This window comes from Nanorana parkeri, unplaced genomic scaffold, assembly GCF_000935625.1.
Source record: "Nanorana parkeri isolate BGI_ZX_2015 unplaced genomic scaffold, ASM93562v1 scaffold29, whole genome shotgun sequence".
Lineage (NCBI taxonomy): Eukaryota > Metazoa > Chordata > Amphibia > Anura > Dicroglossidae > Nanorana > Nanorana parkeri.
The window spans coordinates 3,313,560-3,336,054 of record NW_017306297.1 but is presented as its reverse complement, the minus strand read 5'-3'; the positions used below and the strand labels follow the sequence as shown (position 1 = coordinate 3,336,054).

At 43.1% G+C, this 22,495-nt stretch overlaps 1 protein-coding gene across 1 annotated transcript in view; it reads left to right on the top strand.

Annotated features, from left to right (window-relative positions):
* Positions 1-10,655: 10,655 nt before the first annotated feature.
* Positions 10,656-22,495, top strand: part of RFC4 (replication factor C subunit 4) — a 33,950-nt gene continuing 22,110 nt past the window's right edge. Inside the window, exons 1-3 of the mRNA XM_018567341.1 lie at positions 10,656-10,715; positions 10,930-10,937; positions 15,707-15,838. Of these exons, the coding sequence (XP_018422843.1) occupies positions 15,711-15,838 (128 nt within the window). The 5' untranslated portion in view covers positions 10,656-10,715; positions 10,930-10,937; positions 15,707-15,710. The remainder of the gene's footprint in view (positions 10,716-10,929; positions 10,938-15,706; positions 15,839-22,495) is intronic.

Below are 22,495 nucleotides of genomic sequence, written 5' to 3'. Positions count from 1 at the left end.
CAAGGAGATTCCTGCATCCTTAGGAAGTCCGTAATGGGAGGAAGGATGCCATATGTGATTGTGGCAGATGAGGCATTTGGACTGGTGGAGAACCTGATGCGCCCCTAAAGTGAACATGGACTTAGCCATAAAGAGCAGATCTTCACTACTGAATGAGCTGGGCCCATTGGATGGTGGAGTGCACTTTTGAACTCTGTAGTGCTAAGTGTCGTATTCTGCTTTTCGCAAGAACAAAATCAAAGTGGTGCTGGCTTGCTGCACGCTCCATAATTTCATAAGGGAAAGGAGAGAGGGTCTTCAGACCTTTCAGCCCAGAACCCTGCTTAGAACATTCAGTTTACCCTAAAGAAAGAGAGTTTGATTTTATTGGCTAATAAAAAGCCTCATGTTTAAATCCTTATTTCCTGTTAAATGTTTTTTTTTCTTCAAACATAAAGTATTCCTCTATAAAACGTCCTAAATGGTAAGAATTGTCATTTCACAGCAATTGCAGTATGGCAAACAAAATGGTTTTACTGTGTACCATTGTATTCTCAAATCATATCTTAGACACCCTGTGCACCTGTGAAATGTAATATAAATACATTTTATGCAAAACAATTGCATAGTGCACAGTGGGAACATTAAGAGATTTTCATGCTGTATGCTATGGCTCCACGGCAGCTTCCTGCAGCTCACCAACTGGTGAGCATGTGGGTGGCTGACTGCATGGTGCATTTGTAACATAGAGGCAGTCATTGCCCAACGGTTTGTGTAAGCCTTACATTGCAAGTGAATGGGAGCCTTACCCTCCCAAACACGCATAAAAATGCCTGGCTCCTTTCAAATGTGTACGGTAAGGCTCCTATTCACAGGGAATTTACGAATTAGCCCACACACTTGATACTTACTCCTTACAAGCATGTGCAGTAAGAGCCCATTCACACCAGGGCGGTTGCGGATCAGCGTGGTTACCGCACTGATCCCAAAAGGGAGGTTATGGGAGTTTTTAATTGCGTTTCAGTGCTGAAATGCAATTAAAAACGCCCAAAACCGCACCTACTTAATGGGGGCCTTACCCCACACGCTAGACACTCACTGTCTGCTTTCAAGCATGTGCATTTCTATTCCCTGGAATGGAAGCATTACTCCACAGACTAGACCAGGGATTGGCAACTCCAGTTGTTGTGGAACTACAAGTCCCATGAGGCAATGCAAGACTGACAATTACAGGCATGACTTCCAGAGGCATGTTGGGATTTGTAGTTAAAGTACAGCTAGAGGGCCAGAGTTGCCCACCCCTGGGCTAGGCACTCACTGTTCCTTTCACGTGTGTGTGGCAAAGCTCCCATTTCCTAGGAACTGAAGCATTACCTCACATGCTTGACATTTACTGCCTTCATTTAGGCCTGTGCAGTAAGGCCCCTATTCCTATTTAATAGGAGCCTTGCCACGCATGCTAGACTGGGTCATTTCATGTGTGTGGGATAAGGCTTTCATTCCTAACATATTCAATTTACCTACAAAGAAAATGAGTCGCACTCGGAAAAATTAAAAAATGACTTAAAAAAAAAAAAATTGTTGATAGAAAAAATATGCCACCTAAACATGTTTACTGATTGTGGTAATAGGGGTAACAGGAAGGAAGGGTGGGCACAGGGCTGGGTGAAATCAATTGAGGAATAGGATTGGGGCTGAGTAGGATTGTGTGGAACAGGGGATGGAGGGAGGAAAGATGGGTAGGAATGCATCTGAGTGGGAGGAGGATAGTCCATGCTGGTACTTGGCTCTGGAGGAAGGCAGAAAGCAGGTCAAATGAAAGAGGCAGCAGGCACTGTAAGGGTCTGCATCTTGGGTTGTAGAAGAACATTGCATTAAAGGAGAACTATGAGGTGAGTGCTTTTCACTCACCTCATAGTTCTAGCTGACCTGTGACAATGAAACTGTCACAGGTCGGCTCAGTAGATCGAGAAGTGAGCGAACACATACCGGCGTTCGCTCACCTCTCGATCCTGTCACGGCAAAGAGCCGTGACAGGGGAGGGGCTGGATTCCCCCCTCCGATCTGCCAGCGCTGACCGGCGGATCGGACGGGGGAGGGGGCGGGTACAGCTGGCTATGCCTCTAGATAGGCAGAGACAGCTGCCACTCACGCAGCTGGGCAGATCCAGACATAATTGTCTGGATCCGCTTCAGCTGCGGCGTCTCAATATACCGCGAGCAGTAGCTTGAGGTATACTGTGGCGTCTCAGTATACCGCAAGCTGTAGCTCGCGGTATACTGAGCTTAGGGTGACGGGAGGACGCTAGTTTATGTCCTCCCGTTACCCTAAGGAGAACTATGGGGAAAAGCCTTAACCCCATAGTTCTCCTTTAAGCAGAGTTGCAGGCCAAGAGATGTGGGAGTGGATATCACACCCCCTCCGAGGTCTTCCATCATCGGCAGGGTGCTGCAGCAGTAGTGGATCTCTGAGATCCTGGAAGATGTCCCTTGTGGCCTGCTTACCAGTCTGATACAGCAGCCGTAATTTACATTGTCAGATGGTGCTGGTATGACTGTAACACATCCTTGCCCATGGTTTGCAGTAGCACAAGGTTGCAGGACACAGCAGAGAAACTCAAGGGCATACACAGGGCAGGTCTGGGCACTGGATACTTCTTGTACAGGCAGGATTTCCTATATACTGTAGTAATTATAAGATTCATATACTTTGTATCCACCAGAAAAAATGGATGCTCCTACACATGTATATGTGTCTAGACAAGTAAATTACGTCAAAATACTCATCTCGGGCATTTATTTACGTTGCTGAACTCTGCTCTAGATTATAAAGCTAAACACCACTATGTGTATGGATACATTGTCCATAATAAAGCTGTGTTCAGATCCATTAAAAAAAACCCAAAAACAATGCTATATAGATCTGAAAGCAGTGTTTCTGGTACCCGTCTGCATGAGCCCTCATTATTAAAAACATAATATATGAATACTGGTCATTTTGGAATTAAAAATGAGCTAGAGGAGTGGACGAAAAATAGACATATGCACGGCATAAAAAAGGGAAAAACCTTTTCATTAATGAAGTGAATAATTATGCTGTTTCAAATTCAAACCTCGTAATCTGAACATTTAAAAAACAGAACGTGCGGCAGCTATATTGGCCAACAATGATTTCTGCGCCATCTTGGAGGCCAGGTGTATGACGTCACATGACGCTGGTGTCGGGCGACGCCATACACATGTATGGGCGACGCCATCTTGGATGCAGCATGCTGGCGGTGCCTATATGGAATGAACTGCTATGTGGCCAAATATATTTTTTGTATATTCAGGCATATAAAAATTTGTTATTTTACTTTCTGACGAACCTCCGAATCAACGTAATTTCGCGATTCAGTAAGTTTGTCTGAATCGGAATGCACATCTCTAATGAAAAGTCTAATGCTTCTAAAAACTTTTTGCATGTTTACACACATAAATGTGAGTATTTGACATCACTGTGTTGGATTTTTCTACCAACTTCTGGCAGCAAAATCCAGTGTAGATATGTGCATATTCATTATGCCTGTTTGCATGAGTCATAAGGCTACATTTGTATATGACAGTGCTGTGCTAAACCCTGGGCAAGAACATATAACAAAGGGGATAAAGCAAAGGGGATCCTAAGTTATGCTAGACAATGATATGTTAAGCATTTTTTTACCCTGTAAGTACTGGAAAATCAATTTGCATTTTACTGTTACAAGATCATATTTTCTCTTGTTGCAAACAAATGAAAGTACTCCAGGAAGGAGTGCTTAACTGTAAATAGAAGGAACAACTCTCACTACAAGGAAATGCGTATAGTTTTGTGGGGTCCACATGGCTCTACCAGTCCCTAAGACGCAGAAAAGGTTATAGTGTATACAAAGCCAAAACATTTTTGACGTTTTGTGTAGAGTAGGGAAGGGTTTAACCCCCTACTGGTTTTGTTTTTTTGCTATTTATGTCCATTGGTGACATTTTTCTTTACTGCCTTTCCCAGACATGGAACTTGGAGATCTCCCAAAATTAGGGTAATTCCCCTCTTACGCAGTTGTCCCCTTTGGAAGATTTCCCCTTGCCTCTTATTCTAGGGACAACTAGGTTGGTGGTTGGTGGAAGGATATATGGTTTTTGTTAAAATTTTGATCTTATATTATCTATACATTTTTATCTTTTTGTTTATTTATTTTCGTGTAGTTATTGTCATACTGGTGGATAGAGCAGGGAGTGGGGACCATGACCCACTATTGGCATTTGGCCTATTCATTCACTAAAAAAACTGACAGGTGGACCCGATCGGACCACTCATGTGAAAGGGGGCCCTAGAGTTATGCATGGTAATTGCATAGATTCTCCCAAGAGCCAGCACAGAGAAGTACTGAGGCAGAGTGCTGTGATGTTTTCAGAAACCAGTGCCAGCCCATCCCACCAGTCATGGTCTGCCTGCCAAAACTTTATAGAGAAGCAGAGACCCAGTTAGGACATACAAAAAGATATGTAATGAAAAAGGTTTTATTGAAAAAATTTAATTATTATTGATAAGGAAGGAATCAGAATCAGGGAAGGCAAAAAATAAGCAGGTTAAACTCCAGCTTGAATTCATTTCTGTGGCCCAAATACTGTACATCATTACATTACTGCTTGGCAACTAGTGATGAGCCGAAAGGTCCGAGTTAGGTTCGAATTCGAACTTGAACTCAATGCACATCTATTGTCCCATTTAAGAGTGCTTATATGCAAGTTATTGGCCATAAAAAGTGTATGGGGATCCGGGTACTGCCCTGGGGGACATGAATCAATGAAAAAAAAAAACTTTTAACCACTTGATGACCGGGGTGTTAAACCCCCTTCCTGTCCAGGCCATTTTTCAGTATTCAGCGCTGTGGTACTTTGACTGACATTTATTCTGTCGTGCAACGCTGTACTGAATTTAATTTTTTACAATTTTGGGAAAAGATAGAGCTTTTTATGGTGGTATTTAATCACCACTGGGGGTTTCTATTTTTTACTATATTAAGGAAAAATTACTGTAAATTTTGAAAAAAAAACTGTTTCCCCTATATTAAATTATAAAACATTTAATAATACCCAATTTTTGGGTAAAATATAAAAGATGGGGTCACGTTGGGTAAATAGACACCAAACATGCCAAGCTTTAAAATTGCATGTGCCCGACAAACCTCAAAAAACGACAATACCCAAAATTGGCCATAGGCGACAAGCTTTTACCGCTCATCAGTTTATTGTTATCAGTGATTGATGGCCCTAAAAATATTGCTCTCACTACGACATTCGCGGCCATATGTAACATGTGTACCGCAAGTGTCGCTTTCGCGCTTTGGCGCATATTTACATTTATATATGCGTATACATGGGGGACATCATTTTTTTTAACATTTCGTTATATGTGACTTTTATTTTTTACACTTAACGTTATTGCTCTCACATAGGGAGTTAACAATCCCCTTATGTGATAGCACGGGCACACTGACAGGTCCTCTTTATGGTCTCCAAGACCCCTAATGTCCCCTGGGGACCCCCAAAGAAGCTGATACAGCAGAGATCTGCTTCATCAGCTTCTTCTCTCTGGTAGCCAGAGGACTGACAGGTGAAAGTGGAAGTGATGTAATACACATCACTTCTGCATTCAGACGTCGGAGGGAGATCAGCAAAGTGGAAGATCTGCGGGAGGGGGGGGGGCGCACATGGCGGCACATACAAGCAATCGGACGGCTATAGAGCTGCCGATCGCTTGTATGTGTAACAGCCGGTAACGGCTGTAGTTTCCCGACGGGAAAAAAAATTACGTACATTTATGTGACCCCGCCGGGAAGGATCCGCCGCCCGCCCGTCATTTTACAATAGGCGGATGGCAAGGGGTTAAAAAAATACCGTTTTTTAAAGGAGCAGCGATTTTAACATTGCTTAAAGTGCAACAATACAAATTAAATACATAGAAATTCAACTTAAGAACAAACCTACAGTTCCTATCTTGATCGTAACCCGGGGACTGCCTGCATCTTTCATGTAGATTTGTCACAGTGCTTCTTCTTTGCACTGCCTTGCTGTGCTGTAAAGCTAATAAATCTCCCCTTATTCCATACAGTACACTAGGAAATTTGGTAGCAATTTCAGCTAGCACTTGATTGCAACTTATAGATGGAATGGATGAAGGCAACCTACCACCAGGTTTCTCATTTTAATACAAGCAAGATTGTAGCTTACTCTGTCCGACCCGTTTAGTCATTTTTGCAATGGAAAGCTGGTTGAAATTGCCCTGTTCACACTGCGGTGCAAAAAAATCGTAGCACACCGTGCTACTGCGAGGGGACCTGAATGGAGTGTAGAGTTTGTGCACTCCAAATAAAGTTTAAAAAAAAAAGTAAACAACCAATTCTTTGCGTTGTAACGACGCAAGACACCGTGGCTCACTGCTGTCACTTCAGCAGACACTAGCAACACAGTAAAGCACTGCGGTAAAACGCTGCGGCCCTAAAACAACAGTGCTGCATTATCTAAACCTTTGGAAGAAGGCAACATTACAGAAAATACTCAATAAAATGACTAACCTGATGATAACTTAGTAAAACATAAATACAATGTAGCACTCTTTTAATTGAAGCGCGCAGTGCCACAATTCTAGAAAAGGTTAAAAGCTATACGGAACCTTCTATACAGTAATAATATCACATTCTTATATTTCAGTATTACCCTAGCTGCCAGAATCCATTTAAGTAATGTGTCATGCCAGGACATTTAAAAAATGTGTTTAATTTTCCTCTTCCGCGCAGTGGGCAGCATTTCTGCAGCTTTATTTTAGATTCCTTAAAGCTCCTCTGGTGAGCCGTTTTAGTGAAACTGCAAGCAATCAACAACAGGGAGGAAATTATAGTGGTCTCAGAAGGGTTGCCATGGTAATCAGTGTTTTTTAAGTTTGAAAAACTATGTAATTTACATCATACATAAATTGATTTGCTTAATTTACATGTTAAAGGGTCAGTCCACCCAAAAATTTATATTTTAGTTATAGGCTTGACTGAATAACTTCTTTCAATTGGGGTATCACTGATAACATCTTTTGTGGGTGCTCCCACTTTTGCCTATTCTGTAGTAGTGTAAATGTAGAGCAACGCTTTAGGCAAACAGCTGAAAAACATATAAAGTACCATGTTATAGCTCTCTTGGGCCATTCAGCCTATCCAGCGATCCCTAACACAGTCAAGTCCCTAATGTGCTAAAGCAATACAGCTTGGTCAAGGAGCACTCAAGCTTGTAGTTGGCTAGTTTAGGAGTAGCAGCTTACTAATGAGGTTATCTCAGAGTTTTCTCATCCTATTAGCAATCCCCCCCTGTTATAATGTCAGCAATGTACTTGCATTTCTGGCAGCCTGCATGTTGAAAAACTGCCGCTTGCTGCAGCATATATTCCACACTTTTGGGTGTGTAGAATATCTGCTCCCCTGCCATCCACTGTGGTTCCTTCCCCCAGCTTGTTCGTCATTATAGTAAGGGGAATCCAGCAAGAAGTACCCAAGTGTGCGGTGGCAACATGGTCCCTATAATGAGGCAGCTTGAGTCAGTCGCCTCAAGCCGCATCTCATTAGGGGGCAGCAGGTGTGGGGAGAGGATGGCAGAGGGGCGGCCAGTAGTCTGTGACGCTCTGTCTGTCAACTCACCGACGTCATTGGTTGCCAGTCAGCTGGGCGGGATGCTCTGGCTGGCGACCCACCCAAATCCTGGCAACCAATGATGTCAGTGAGCTGAGTGGGACTATACAGAAATTTGCTGACAGGCATGGCACTCTGTCTGTCTAACACAGCTGTCCTTGCCACCGCATAGCACCCCCCAGCACTATCAGCAGCATCTGCTGCCACACAATCCAACAACCCCCCCCAATCTCTTTCTCCCTTTCTGTGCTGCCATAGGCGGCATATAAGGAAGGGGCAGCCCTGGATGGAGGAATTTTGGATATGGTCGTTTTCCGTGATTTCACAGGCGCACCCAATTTTTAGTCTTGATATAATGACGGGAAAACTATTTTTATTCAAAATTTTGGGTACTTTTTTCTTGATATAGTAAGAAATAAAAAAAAAAAAGTGGTGATTAAATACCACCAAAAGAAAGCTCTATCTGTCCCCCCCAAAATTCTAATACAATTTACTTCAGTACAGCATTGCATGACTGAATAGATGTGAGTCAAAGTACCTCAGCGCTGAATAGTGAACAATGGCCTGGACAGGAAGGGGGTTTAGCACCCCGGTGTTCAAGTGGTTCAATATTCCCCTTTAAAGAAGAAATATCACCACATCTTAAAAATCTTTGTTGAGTCGCCAAGGAACCAAGTGTACGTAGCACTTGGTCCCATTTTTATAGGTGTTGTGGTCACTGAGCTAAGGTGGTCGACAGAGCATCCCCCAAACCCGATGTCTGACCATGAACGATACGGAGTCAGGTCTGACTGACAGCCCTGGTCTCTGCCAGCAGGGTACACACTGAAGACAAGTGCCATCATTCAGCACAGCAGCCGGAGGGGTCAGCTGGGAACACGACACAAGCACCTCTGGGAAGTTATACAGAGAAGACGCACCTTGGGGAAGTTATACAGAGAAGACGCACCTTGGGGAAGTTATACAGAGAAGACGCACCTTGGGGAAGTTATACAGAGAAGACGCACCTTGGGGAAGTTATACAGAGAAGACGCACCTCTGGGAAGTTATACAGAGAAGACGCACCTTGGGGAAGGTATACATAGAAGACGCACCTTGGGGAAGGTATACATAGAAGACACACCTTGGGGAAGTTATACAAGCTATTCTGCCACAATCAGCGCAGACATGAGGATGCCAAGGGACATACCAGCAGTCAGTGCAGCACATATATATTAGCAGCTGGATGTTCACACCAAGGCTAACTGATCCTTTGATCAATCTGTACTGCTGGGGCTGTGTGATCTGCCAGCTGCTAGTATATATGTACTGCACTGACTGCTGGTATGTCCCTCTGCGTCCTCATGTCCTATACATTGTATAGAATGCGATGTCTCATAGCACCTTGGACTGCTGGAGCAAAGGAGGAGACAGGCTAAAGGGATCGGTCCAGGAGCCAGCCAGGATCAGGGATCGGGTTAGTGTAACTTTGTTATTTGAGCCCCCCTAGGCAAAATGAGCACTTAACCCTTGCAGTGCCGGTAGCCCCACTGCAAGGGTTAAGATTTGATTAGCCCAGAATTCTGGTTTCACTTTCCTGAGATGCATCCAGACACCCCAAAATGTGGAGGACATGCATGTTTACTAGCAGCTGGCCGATCACACAGATTTGATATAAACTATTCTCCCAGTCAGCTTGGCGAGGCTGTGTTATTGAAAGTTCAAGTGGTAACAGCTAGAAACGTTGCACAAATCCCCCATCTGACCTATGCCTATAATATTATACTATTTAGGGGGAATCTGAAAGAGCTATGGTGTTGTGTTATATCTTAGCCATAGGAACGCCAATAAATGGGGCTTTAGCCTGGGGTGGAGCTCACAGTGGCTGTGACTAAATCAGCAGTTGAAGAGCGATATGCATTCTCACACACTGCACAAGACACCATCCAATGTCAAGCCATCACAGTCCTGATACATGTTCTTTCATAGTAAACAGCGATGAAAGGGGTATTTGTATGAGCCCCCGGAACATGTTGGCTAATTCTATACTGTCCCCTCAACCCTATATTGAATAGCGATGTGTCTGGACTATTAAACAGCGTGTCACACTTCAGAATCCTGCAATATGACACTACAAACAGAAAAGCAGGGGAGATCCTCTGGGATGCAGAAGCTAACTGCCCAATAGTTAGATCACCTATACCAGGGGTGGGCAAACTCCCTGCTGTGAAACTACAAATCCCACAATTCATTGCAAGACTTTGACAGCCACACATTACTCCTAAAGGTAGATGCATGCTGGGATTTGTATTTGCACAGTAGCTAGACAACCGCAGTTTGCCTACTCCTTGACCTACACCCACTTCTTCACATCCATTCCTAATTGGCCAGGCACACCAATACGACTAACCTTGCGGGTCCAGCATTTTTATTACACTTTCTTTCCGGTCTGGATGAGAGGGCACCCCTAAGCAGATTGTATTTGCATGAAGCATGCAATAGGAAAAGCCCACATACCAGGCTGAAAAGTACTGAAATCTAATATATTAAAGGGAAACATCAGGGGCAGTCAGGCTGGGGAGAAAAGTGATAGATGACGCTGGACGTCTTCCAACCAGGAGTTACATCATCCTGGCCCAGCCAATTAACAAGCAGAAAACATCAAACCTGGAAGACCAGGTGATGATGGCATAGCCGGTGAAGGAAGAGAGCGCTCACACTGCAACGCTGGAGGAGATCGTCTGCAGGGTGAGTAGCCCAGAATGTGCTAATTTGCACACTAGCACATTATGGGGTTACTGCCGCTTCAAGAGCACAGGGCAGACACAGCATCTGCTTTCCTATCCAGCTCATTTATTATTCGTGTACGTGACTGATGCAAATAAAGCGCGGTACCCACGCCGCACACTGTAGCCACGCCGCACACTGTAGCCACGCCCCATCTCGGATCACATGGAGCCTGTGTTCGGCTAGTGAATCTCGTCACCCGGAAGTAGTTTGTGTGCTGGTTTTGGCGCGCTGGTTGTCTGCGCTGAAGTCTGTCAGGGGACAGCAAGAAGCCAGTGTTGTGTGTTATCCGGCCATTTGTTTTCCTGTGTCTCTCACTGCGATCATTTACAACATAAGATCAAACAGAGCTACAGCATTACCGTGTGCTTATCACTAATGCTCAGATTTGTATCTTCTTCAGAGCTCGGATCCAAGTGATAATGTTGGCTGGGATCTGGGACTGCTTCATTTCCTATAATATATTTCTGCTTGTTGTTTTTTTTTTTTTGACTCAACTGAGTTGTTGATTTTTAAAAAATTGATGTTGAAGCTGACACGTGATTTCCTATTTTAACTTTGAACACAAAGTGTGGCTAAGTCAGCGATTAGAACTCCTGTCAGGTTTTTATTTCTGTTTGTGTCCCCCATTAGTAAAAGCATGAACATAATGTCACCTGCACACCGTAGTGAAGTGTCCATAGGACCATCTGTATTTATTGACGCATATTGCCACTCGTAAAGTGCAAAATTTCGGGGGCATTAAAAAAAAAAAAAGTCAGCTGTGCAAAATACCACCAGCACCCCACCCACCCACACACACACACACACACACACACACACACACACACACACACACACACACACACTATAACGCATTGCTGGGACTTGTAGTCCTACATAGTTGGTGCTATTCAGCAGTGCTGGATAGCACCAACTATGTTGGACTACACGTCCCAGCAGAGCACAGACCAGACGAATCGGCGCTCATTTTTACTGAGCCACCGCTCTTTCATTCTTCTGAGGGAGCCGCTCAATAGATCCGAATCACTCATGAGCTACCCATCTCTACCTGTAACTGTAATTTGTTATCACATAGGGGATTTCTTAGCACCCTATGTGATAATAAAGTTAAGTGTAAAAAAAAAAAGTAAAACAAAAAAAAATGCTCACAAAGTAAATAAAAATTTACACACACAAAACAAAAAAAAACACACATTTTTTTAAAGTCCCCCACCCCCACATAGATGCGCCTACACGCAAAAACAACGATTGCTCCAATTATGCAGCACATGTTACATATCGCCGCGAACGTCGCAATGAGAGCAATCATTTTAGGGCCATCAATCACTGATAACACTAAACTGATGAGCGGTCTCCTATGGACAATTTTGGCTATGGTGTTTTTTTGCAGGCGCGAGCAATTTTAAGGGTTGACATGTTTGGTGTCTATTTACCCGACATGACACTGTCTTTTATATTTTACTAAAAAATGGGGTAAAAATAAATGTTTCCTAAAATAATAAAGGAAAAACCATTTAAAAAAAAAATATATATAATTTTGTTATATAGTAAAAAAAATAAAACCCCCAGTGGTGATTAAATACCACCAAAAGAAAGCTCTATCTGTCCCCAAAAAATGGTATAAAATTAATTTCAGTACAGCGCTGCATGACGGAATAAATGTCAGTCAAAGTACCGCAGCACTGAATACTGAAAAATGGCCTGGACAGGAAGGGGGTGTAAACCCCCCGGTCAGCAAGTGGTTAAACAGAAATTACCCAAAAGATGTATTGCTAGTACAGGGGTGCCCATTTGGTTGATTGCGTAGCGATCACTGGTAGATCGCGATGTCCTGTCTTCTCTGGATCCAAGCTGCTCTCCCTCATCTGTATGCAGCAGGCATCCGAGGAGAAGTGAAGCTGTAGCCATTGGCGGGGGGCTGGAGGAGGGAGCCGCTATTATAGAAGTAAGGCCAAGCGGTGAGGAGAGAGAGAGCTGCTCGACCACCTGGATCTGACAGCCGGCGGCTCTCTCTCTCTTTTTTTTCTTTTTTACTATATAATGAAAAAAGTACCATAAATGTAAAAAAAAAAGTTTCCCTAGCTATGTTATAAAATATTTATTTTGACCCATATTTTTAGTAAAACATAAAAGTCGGTGTCACGTTGGGTAAATGGACACCAAACATGTCAAGCCTTAATTGCGTGCGCGCAAAAAAACGCCCATAGACGCTTAAAATCAGTTTAGTGCTATCAGTGATTTAAAGGAGAGCTATGGGGTCAGTGTTTTTCCCCATAGCTCTCCTTAGGGTAACGGGAGGACACAAAATAGCGTCTTCCCGTCACCCTAAGCACCCGGCTGGCCGTGTAATTACAACGGCCGGCCGGGAAGCTGCTCGTCGGGCTCCACCGTCCTCTCGTCACAGACGAGTGGATTTTTCAAGCCCTGGCTATAGAGGACTCCAAATCCCACTACCCCAGCAATACATTAATGCAGCATCATGTGGGGGGAATGCAGGCTTAGCTGAGCAGATTGTGAGACTGGATATAACCGCGTTAAGTACGCCATCAGAATAAAATAAAAAACGCCAATCACTAGAAAGGGACCTGATGGAGAACTTCAGGTCCCCCCTCAGCAGAGGGCGGGTGCAATAGCTAGTTTGCTATCGGCTATTGCAAAGTGAAATAGCCAATAGGAATCTAGCTATGCATTCTTATGGTGTTTTTGTTTTTTTGTCTGACAGGGGGGGAAAAAAAACGGAGCACAGAAAGGTTTACTCTGCTCGATCAAGCAGAGTAAACCTTTCCGGGTGAAGTGTTTCTCTCCGGGAGCCGCTGAGCGACCCCTGGCAAATCGTCATTCGACCCCCCACGGGGTCGCGACCCACAGGTTGAGAACCGCTGTCATAGAGGAATGGGTTACCAGAAAAATCCTTTCCCATTCCTGTTCCGAAAAATTCCTACCAAGGTCACGCTCCCGTGCTTTCATAAAAAGTGTGGAACCTATTGCGCCCCCCCTCTCTCTCAAAATACCATAAACAACTGATAAGAGTGTTCCATAGGGGTTGTCTATGTACAAAGTTTCTCAAAAGAGGTCAGGCATCTGGTCATAGACTGTTGTGGGTGGAGAGAATGAACAAAATCTTTTAGTTGTAATCCCTCAATCGTCATTTCCCAGTAGACTGGGCCAAAAGCCTCAAATCTGGTCTCAGGGTAGCACTGCCTGGGCAAAGTACATCTTTTGTTTTGCCTTGTGTCCCACTTTGGAGATTTCCTCTGCAAAGGACAGCAGACAACAGGAAGTGAGAGGAAATCCCCTTAGGTGCCTCCATTGGATGATTTCCTCCCTATTCTGGCAACATAGACAGCCATAAAAACCTGTCGGGTTCTAACTAGGGATGTCCCGATACCATTTTTTTCAAGTACTTTCCCTCAGTTACTTGCCAATACCAATTACCGATATTTTTACTTAAAGGGACATTGTAACATTTGTTCTAAAACAATACCGACTGATGATTTTAGGGCAGTTTCTGTATAATTATGAAGAACTGTAGCTCAATCCATAATTATTCAGCAATGGAGAATGGCAACCAGCAAGTCACCCTTGTGTGTGCTAGTAAGCTGTGTGTGGGTGTCTCCACAAACAGTCATAGCAAATCAAGCTACTTCCTTGCCCACTGGCCCCCTCTCCTCCCTCCTCCAAGCTAGTAGATGAATAGTTGTTGGAATCTGTCCTTTGTGATCCTGTACTGGACATGAAGTTCATGGTAGCTGTGCTGAGAGACCTGAAAGCAGCTGTTCAGAAACATGATTGTAAGTGTTTGGTCACAAAGGTAAAGCAATGCTTTGTTTGAACCGGATTCATTATTGAAAAAAAAGTTTGAGAGTTTAATACAGTAAACTTTGTTATCCGGTTTTCAACTAACCAGAACTTAAACTTTATTTTATTGTTTATCCGATTAACCGATTAATCGAACCTAATAATCGGCTAACTAATCGATTTTGATAATAATCGTTAGCTGCAGCTCTACTCTTATCTAACCAGAAAAACCCCCCACACACCTGTTCTTTGTTGTGCTTCTGTTCCTTGTGCGTATTTCTGTTTACTACAGACAGTCAGAATTGAAGGCAAGTGAACATGTACCATCTACTTTACAGCTGCTCTTCTAATAGGGTGTATAAAACGCATCCTAGACGCCTGTTCAGCTAAGTTTATCTGCACCAGAAGGAGTTGAATTTGAAAACTTGATTTGTACTCTATTGTACAATATATGACATTCTGTAGCTTCTGTTTGAGTTCCCGTTTTTTCTCTGTATTAGCATTTGTCTGCTCTAGTTTTGATAAATTCCCCTCCTTGTATTTTCTTTTTAATGAATACAAGGCATTCTGTGATTTGACAAAGTGGGGAGTATGGGTGGATGATCTGACGATCTCCACCTTGTTCATTTATAGAATGCCCCTTGCATTCATTGAAAAAAAATACAAGGCGTTCTCTAAATGTTGGCAATGCCTAGCAAGCAACTACCGGTGTTTAGTGTGCAGAGTGGAAGCCGCTTGAGCCACAACTGGAGGAGGACATCTATCACTGTACGTAGTGCAGACTACTGAAGTGAATTTCACAATCTCCAGCTTCCCTCTGGATATATATCAGATATGGATACTTAAATTGAGCAAAGCTGGACCAATGTAAGTATCCATGAATCTCATTCCTGGAGTTGAGCTTTAGGCTAGGTTCACACCTAGGCAATTCAGATGTTGAGCTGGTGTCGCGCGACTGTTCTTTGAAAACCACGCGGCTATCAATGCATAGAGATGTCTACGGGACCCAAACCGCGCAACAACTGCCCCTGCACCTTTTCGTGTGACTGACAATTTAGTCTGCACGACAAACTGCAAAGGTGTGAACAGACTCCATTGACTTCAATGTGAATCTATTATCGCTCGACCCAATCCACGTGATAAATTGCCTAGTAGTGAACCTAGCCTCAGGGTGCCAATTTTACATCTTAGTTTAAAACAAACTTCATATATATGACTGAATGATTGTTCTGGGATGGATGAGGGGGGTTATTATTTTTTTAAACATGGTGGGTGGCTAATCTTCTTGAACATAGCGACAACATAAACCAATGTTGCTGTGTTTTACTGTCCAGTAAAGTTGGAAGTTTGCTACAAGTCCCAAATGCCATTGGAGCAGGAAGTGATATAAATCATATGGTGTTAGCTGTCTAATGTTTCTGAATAGTTTACTTTAGAATAATATGTTTTATGCATTTTTTTTAGCCGACAAAACATGCAGGCCTTTCTGAAAGGAGGTACATCTATAAGCACCAAGCCCCTCATGGAGAAAACTTCTGCAACCAGTTCTGGAAGCACCAGTGATGGAAAGAAACCTAAACCTGTCCCATGGGTGGAAAAATAGTAATGAATTTTACCTTTTATAATGCTTAGTAAAATTACTCAGACTATTCAAAAGTGTATCTTTTATGATTCTTTTTCTTGCATGGATCCAGCCCGCACTGCAATAGCGCCATGCATTTCTATAGTACTGGCGAACAGCTTGCCTGCGCCCATGGAACACATAAAGCTGTGCAACAGCATCCCAGTGTGCCAGGGCACGCCAGTTGAGAAAGGCTGAGTTGGATTTCCACTTACTCACTGTCCTGGGGACAGCCTGACAGGACACCTGGCAGAAGTGAAAAAAAGTCCCTAGTAGGCAACACTGAAGTTCAAATGCATTTTTCTATTTAAATAGAGGATTTCTCTGACCAAAACTAAACAAATGTGGGCAATAAATACACTATAATGAAACCTTTATCTTAATCTATAAAGAAGTATTTTTCAGTGACTACTGGTTTTGAGTTATTGTAAAATGTACCCTACAACAGATTGCTGGTATGATACTCAGACTTTTTCTTGCTTAGAGTGTCATTCTTTGATGATGTTTTAATACGTTAATAGTTAACGTTTTAATATGATTAATACGTCTACTAAGACATGCTAGATGGGGTTCAGGGAGAAAAGCTAATATTGCTGTATGTCACACCCCTAAATCTTTAAACAAAATGGTATATATGTAGAGGGGCGTTTTCTGGCGTATGGCAGTTAAAAGCACCAAGGATAATAAAAACATAATCTACTTTTATTCTTCAAAAATATTACCATAAAAAGAGACTCTCTCTCTATTTCAAAAAGATGGAATCAATTTCCCAAAAGTATAAATGTACAGTGTAATATCATAGAGATACTGCATTTATAGGTCCACACTTTCAAGGATGCATATGCTGATTTTATACATATTTGTAAATTATCACAGAGAAAGAATGGTAAAAACACAAACATTTGATATATTTCTGTCCATTTCAGTATGCTGGGATACCCATTTTGGTGGGAAAGTCACTTGAAGGGTTTGAAGTTTGCTTAAAGCCCAACTCCAGGGGAAAATAAAAGTTTTCCTTTCCAGTGCGGCTACCCCCACACTGCTGGTATTCATTTCTTGTTTCTGCCTAGGTGACATGTAAAAGCTGTTGCACTTGCCTGATTCCTGCTCACCCCGAAGTCACGCTCTCTGCTGCACCTGTGGGCTGTTCCTCAAAGTCTTCATGTATAATGGAGGGCTATGGATTCTGCATTGTAGTTGATAACATCAGTGGTCCTTAGATTGCTGGAGCGAAGGGGAGAAGATCTAGCAGCCCAGAGGGAGCTGGTATGAGCAGGGATCAGGTAAGTAAAACAGTTTTCTCCTGTCCCCCTAGGCATAAATGAGCGGTTAACCCTTGCAGTGCAGGGGTAGCCCCGCTGCAAAGGAATTACCTTGAGTTAGGCTTTAACAGGTTTAATTTATTAATGGACTGGAGGAATTTTATTTGGAAAAGTGAAAGTTAACTCACAGAGGTGAATGTTAAGCAATAAAAGACATGACTGAGTGATTTCAATGAACACAGCTTCACCGTTTTTGCTAATCTCAGTGAATGTTCAACTTTGCGAAGTGATCATCCTCTACTCTTTAGGCAAATCAACCAGAAGTGTTTTATCATGTAGTTCCTTTGATAATAGAAAATACAATTCAAGCTGGCCATAGACCATACAACCCTCGCAAGACTTGTGTCTTGCGAGGGTTGTAAAGTAATTTAAAAAACGTACGATCTGCCTATCTTGGACAGGCAGATCGTACTTGCGATCATTGCAAGCCCGCCCCGCCGAGGGGCGGCATTCCGATGACTGCAATGCTGAACGAGCAGTGTGTGCTTGCATTTGTCTTATGAGCATGCCACAAACCCGCCGACAATCGTACGATTCTCGGCGGGTTTTCGCACATGCTTGTAAGACAAAAGTCTGCTAATGTAAGGTCGCACGCCTTCCCTGCACCTTGCGATTATCGTACGATCACGGGATTTCCCGCGATTATCGCATGATAATCGCAAGGTGTGTGGGCACCTTTTAAGAAATGCAATACTTTGAGTTCACTGTAAAATCTACCATGTTTCTACTGCTACAAGATGTTGCTGACACTGACCTGTGGGCCCTCTTTAAGCAGATTGCAAGGAACACAAAAAAAAAGAAAGTGAAAGAAAACTGACAGCCAAATACTCCGATTTAGGTAAAAAAGATATATGAAGCTGCCAGTCTGACAACAAAAGATTGGCTTGGATGTAAAGGAACCGAAGCACAAGTTGCAACCAAAGCGACATGAAGACCCTATACCACATAGCTATAGTCCATGAATATCTGTGGGTGAGAAGCAGCTCAAACACTCCGATAAAGATAAGAATAGACACATTTTTACTAGCAAAGAAGAACAATATATCTGATGGTTCAAACATTTCAAAGAGACCTTAAATGAACCAACACCTACGATACCGTTTTACTTCGGTGCCAACTTTCCTGCGGCTGATCTCAAGGGTGATATGGGTATGATTGCAACTGGAGAGACCAGAAAAGCTATCAATTTTGAAAAATAGCAAGGGTCCAGGATTCGATGATATTGTGGCCTTAGATGCTGAAACGTGGAAGTGCTGGCAAACGCAGCACATTCCTTGCAACTGGAGGAAAGGTGTGATCATAAAGCAAATATTTCTGACCAACAACTGGCGGAGCATCACGCTATTCTCAGTGCCAGGTAACATTTTCTGTACTGTCCTCCTCAACCACCTACTAGATGCAATGGACAGACTACTCCATGAAGAACAAGCTGGGTTTTGCTCAGGACAGTTGTGCAGCAAGCAGATATTTACACTACAGAAACATAGTTTAACAATGCCTTGAACTCCAATAATCACTTGCCATCAACCTGATTGACTTTAGAAAGGCCTTTGACAAGTTTGAGACTTACTGTGTGGATGAGGCAGGATTATACAGCATTCCTCAAAAATACCTTTTACCTCTTCCAAAATCTATTCCAGCATCTGCGTTAAAGCTGTTTAATGGTATTACAGTCGTCTTTGCTGCATCCTCTCACTACCAGTCTTGCTACTAGACTTTGTACTGTGGAAAGCAATGGCAGAGGCCCAGTGTTCTGTAATCCCATGGCAAGACCGATCTCGACTTGAGGAACTTGATTTTGCAGGTGATATTGTGCAGAATTTAAACCTGGTCTACAACATCTGATAGAGTCTCGGGTATGAAGCAGAAAAGGTCAGCCTGTGCATTAGCATATATAAAACCAAATGAATGAAGATAAATGGACAGACAAACTTGCAATTGATGCTTGAAGACCACATCATTGAAGAAGTTGGAAGTGTTCTCTCTCGATACGGTGGTGGTACCACTGCAGGATTGGCAAAGCAACAGCCATGTTCCAGTGTTTTACACAATATCTGGTCTACGTCTGCCTTTGCTACGTTCGTTAATAGTGCTCCTATATGCTATGATCGTTCTTCCCACTGCCCTATATGCCAGCAAACCTTGAAAGATCACAAAAAAAAAATGCTCAAAAGCTGAACTATTTTCAGGAAAGATGTCTACGGAAAATACCGGGCATCACATACTCTAACCATATTACAAATATCTTGAAATGAAGTGATATTCAGAAACTATAAGGTATTGTCACTGATCGGAAGCTGCAGCTGGCTGGACATATCCTGCACCTCCCTGATCACCTCATACCCAAAATTGCAATGAGCTGGATGCTACCACCTTGAACAGTGGTTCTCAACCTTTCTAGGGCCGGGACCCCTTGGTAACATTTTCCAAGATGTGGTGACCACCAACGGTAAAATTTAGGGATAATGCGGCTGCTGCAGCGACATCTGTCGGTGTGGCGGGAGAACTGACACTGCTGCACTAGGAGAGGCTGAGGAGGACTCTCGCCTAGCACAGCAGAAATCACACAGCGACCCACAGGTTGAGAACCACTCAATGCATAGCTATATTTCTATTGGCTATTTCACTTTGTAATGGCCAATAGCAAACTAGCTATTGCACCCGCCCTCTGCTGCTGTCAATCACTAGAAGAGAACATGATGGAGAACTTCAGGTCCCCCTCTGCTGATTGGCAGCAGCAGAGGGCGGGTGCAATAGCTAGTTTGTTATTGGCTATTGCAAAGTGAAACAGCCAATATGAATCTAGCTATGCATTCCTATGGTGGCTTTTTTTTTTTTTCCCCCTGACTGCCGGCGCCCCCCGATGTCAGAGGGAACAAAAACGATCGCAGGGAAAGGTTTACTCTGCTCGATCGAGCAGAGTAAACTTTTCCAGGAGAAAGTGTTTCTCTCCCGGGAGGCCGTGAGCCGCTATCTAATAGCGGGAGACTCCTGGGCGACCCCTGGTTATTTGACCCCCGACGGGGTCACGACCCACAGGTTGAGAACCGCTGACCTAGAAGAAAGTGGAAACAAGGAAGACCACTATGAACCTGATGGTCTACCGTCAAAATAGACCTAAAAGCCATTGAGGTCCCCTGTGATGAGGCTGAAGTGGTTGCAGCTGAGAGATTTCATGCTTAATGCATGAATTTATTTAACACCAAGAAAAAATACTCCTATTAGCCTCCTGACTGCTACGTTTGTACACTTGATAGTAAATAATTTTCTGAACCCTGATATGAAAAAAAATATATTAAAAAATGTTTTTCTGGGAGGATCCGTTATATAATATGTATCATTATGCAGTTATAACTACAGTTGGCCATTTGGGGGCAACCTGAGTTAACTTTCTAGTAGATCCTGTGTGTATAATTCATATTTTGTAAGATAAATTAAACATCCCTTTTAATTTAAACATAAGGTGTATTTTTATTACAGATGATTCCAGATTGCAATTTGAAATATCCAATAGCAGGCTGGCTATTGCTTCCAGCAATAAAGTAAAAAGAAAAGTTTTTAAAAAAAACTAAAATTTAAAAGACTAAAAAATAAACAAGTTAAATAAAAAATGCAAACAAATGAAATAAAATAAGGTTAAACTAAAAATAGTGGCTATAGAGGACTACAAATCCCAGCAATTGTACATTATACAGCACAATGCAGAATACCACCAGCTATAGAGGAATACAACAAATCCCAGCAATAGTACATTATAGCTGGTGGTATTCTGCATTGCGCTGTATAATGTACTATTGCTGGGACTTGTAGTCCTCTATAGCTGGCGGTATTCTGCATTGCACTGTATAATGTACTATTGCTAAGTTTTGTAGTCCTCTATAGCTAGTGGTTTTCGGCATTGCATCACTGTATAATATATTATTGCTGGGATTTGTAGTCCTATACAGCGCAATGCAGAATACCACCAGCTACATAGGAATACAACAAACCCCAGCAATACATTATACATAGAGTGTATAATGTATTGCTGGGATTTGTAGTCCTCTATAGCTGATGGTGTGTATATATTCCCACACCTGCTCCTTCTTACTACTTCTCCCCGCGTCCCTGTGCCGATCATGGATGTGGGCGGGCGGACGACTTTTTCAATCATCGATTATGTCGATTAGTTGCTGCAGACCTAGTGCCATTCATTTAAATGGATCCCAAATGCACCTCCTGTCCGCAGTGTGATTGCCCGCACTGGATTGTGCGGTACTGCAATGCCCTGCGTTCTAGTGCAGTGCGATTTAAAAAAAATTTGCATGCTGTTTTATTCTGAAGTAAACTTTGTCTGTAACACTGCATTTGTGTATATTATTTTAAATATATGACAGTATTATTTTTTTTCCTAATCCGATTAATCAAAGTTAATAATCGGCTAACTAATCGATTATGAAAATAATCATTTGCTGCAGCCCTAGGCTGAATCCCACCTTTCTCTTTCATCTACTTCTGCAGTGGAACATGACTCCCACACAGCCTGTAGGGCTCGAATTCAAAGGTCATCTCACCACTCTGAATTGCCTTCCACATGAAGGTGTGCCCTTACTTTCATAAGTGTGGGTCTTTGGGTAGTTTGCCTCTCCAGCATTCAGGTTTAGAGAGCTCCCTCTTTAAGCCCGCAGGCTAATCCTTCACCTTTTGTGCCACCTTTAGTTGCTCCTTATCTCCCCTGTGCTTCTGCACAGGACAGTGCACCTTCGCCAGTCTCCCTTCGTTCCTCCAACTCCTTGCTTCAGCCCATACAGTAATGGTTTGTGAAACTATGCCCCATCCAGATTCCCACTCCCTTCCTCAGTAGGATTTCCAGTCCTTGGGACTTGAAAAGCCCCTCAGGGTACTGAGCTACAAGGTCAACTGGGGCTAGCTCTGGATAAGGACTTGGATCCTCCGTGTCTCCCAGGCCTACCTGCTACTTCTCAGAGCATTAACCATTGTGTTCTGCCTAGTGCCCTCTCCTTGCATTCACTTTGTGGGATGTTTAGATGATCTTCTGTGAAGAATGTCAGCTTTATGGATCTCTGTAGTCGGCACTTTCCTGAAGGGCTCAACACCTGCTAGATCCGTCTGGGTCAGACTTTGCCAGGTTCCAGCATTGGCACCTACTTGTCACCAGTGGGCAAGGCGATTCAGTTCAGGCTCCTGCTAAAAAAAAAAGGGTCCATACCCTGTGTACTCTTAGGTCCCTTGTCATCAAGTAGGGAGTTCAAACCTTCTCTTCCATTGTGGGTATTGGGGAAAACGCCCCCCTTCAGGATGGCCTCCCCTTTCGTA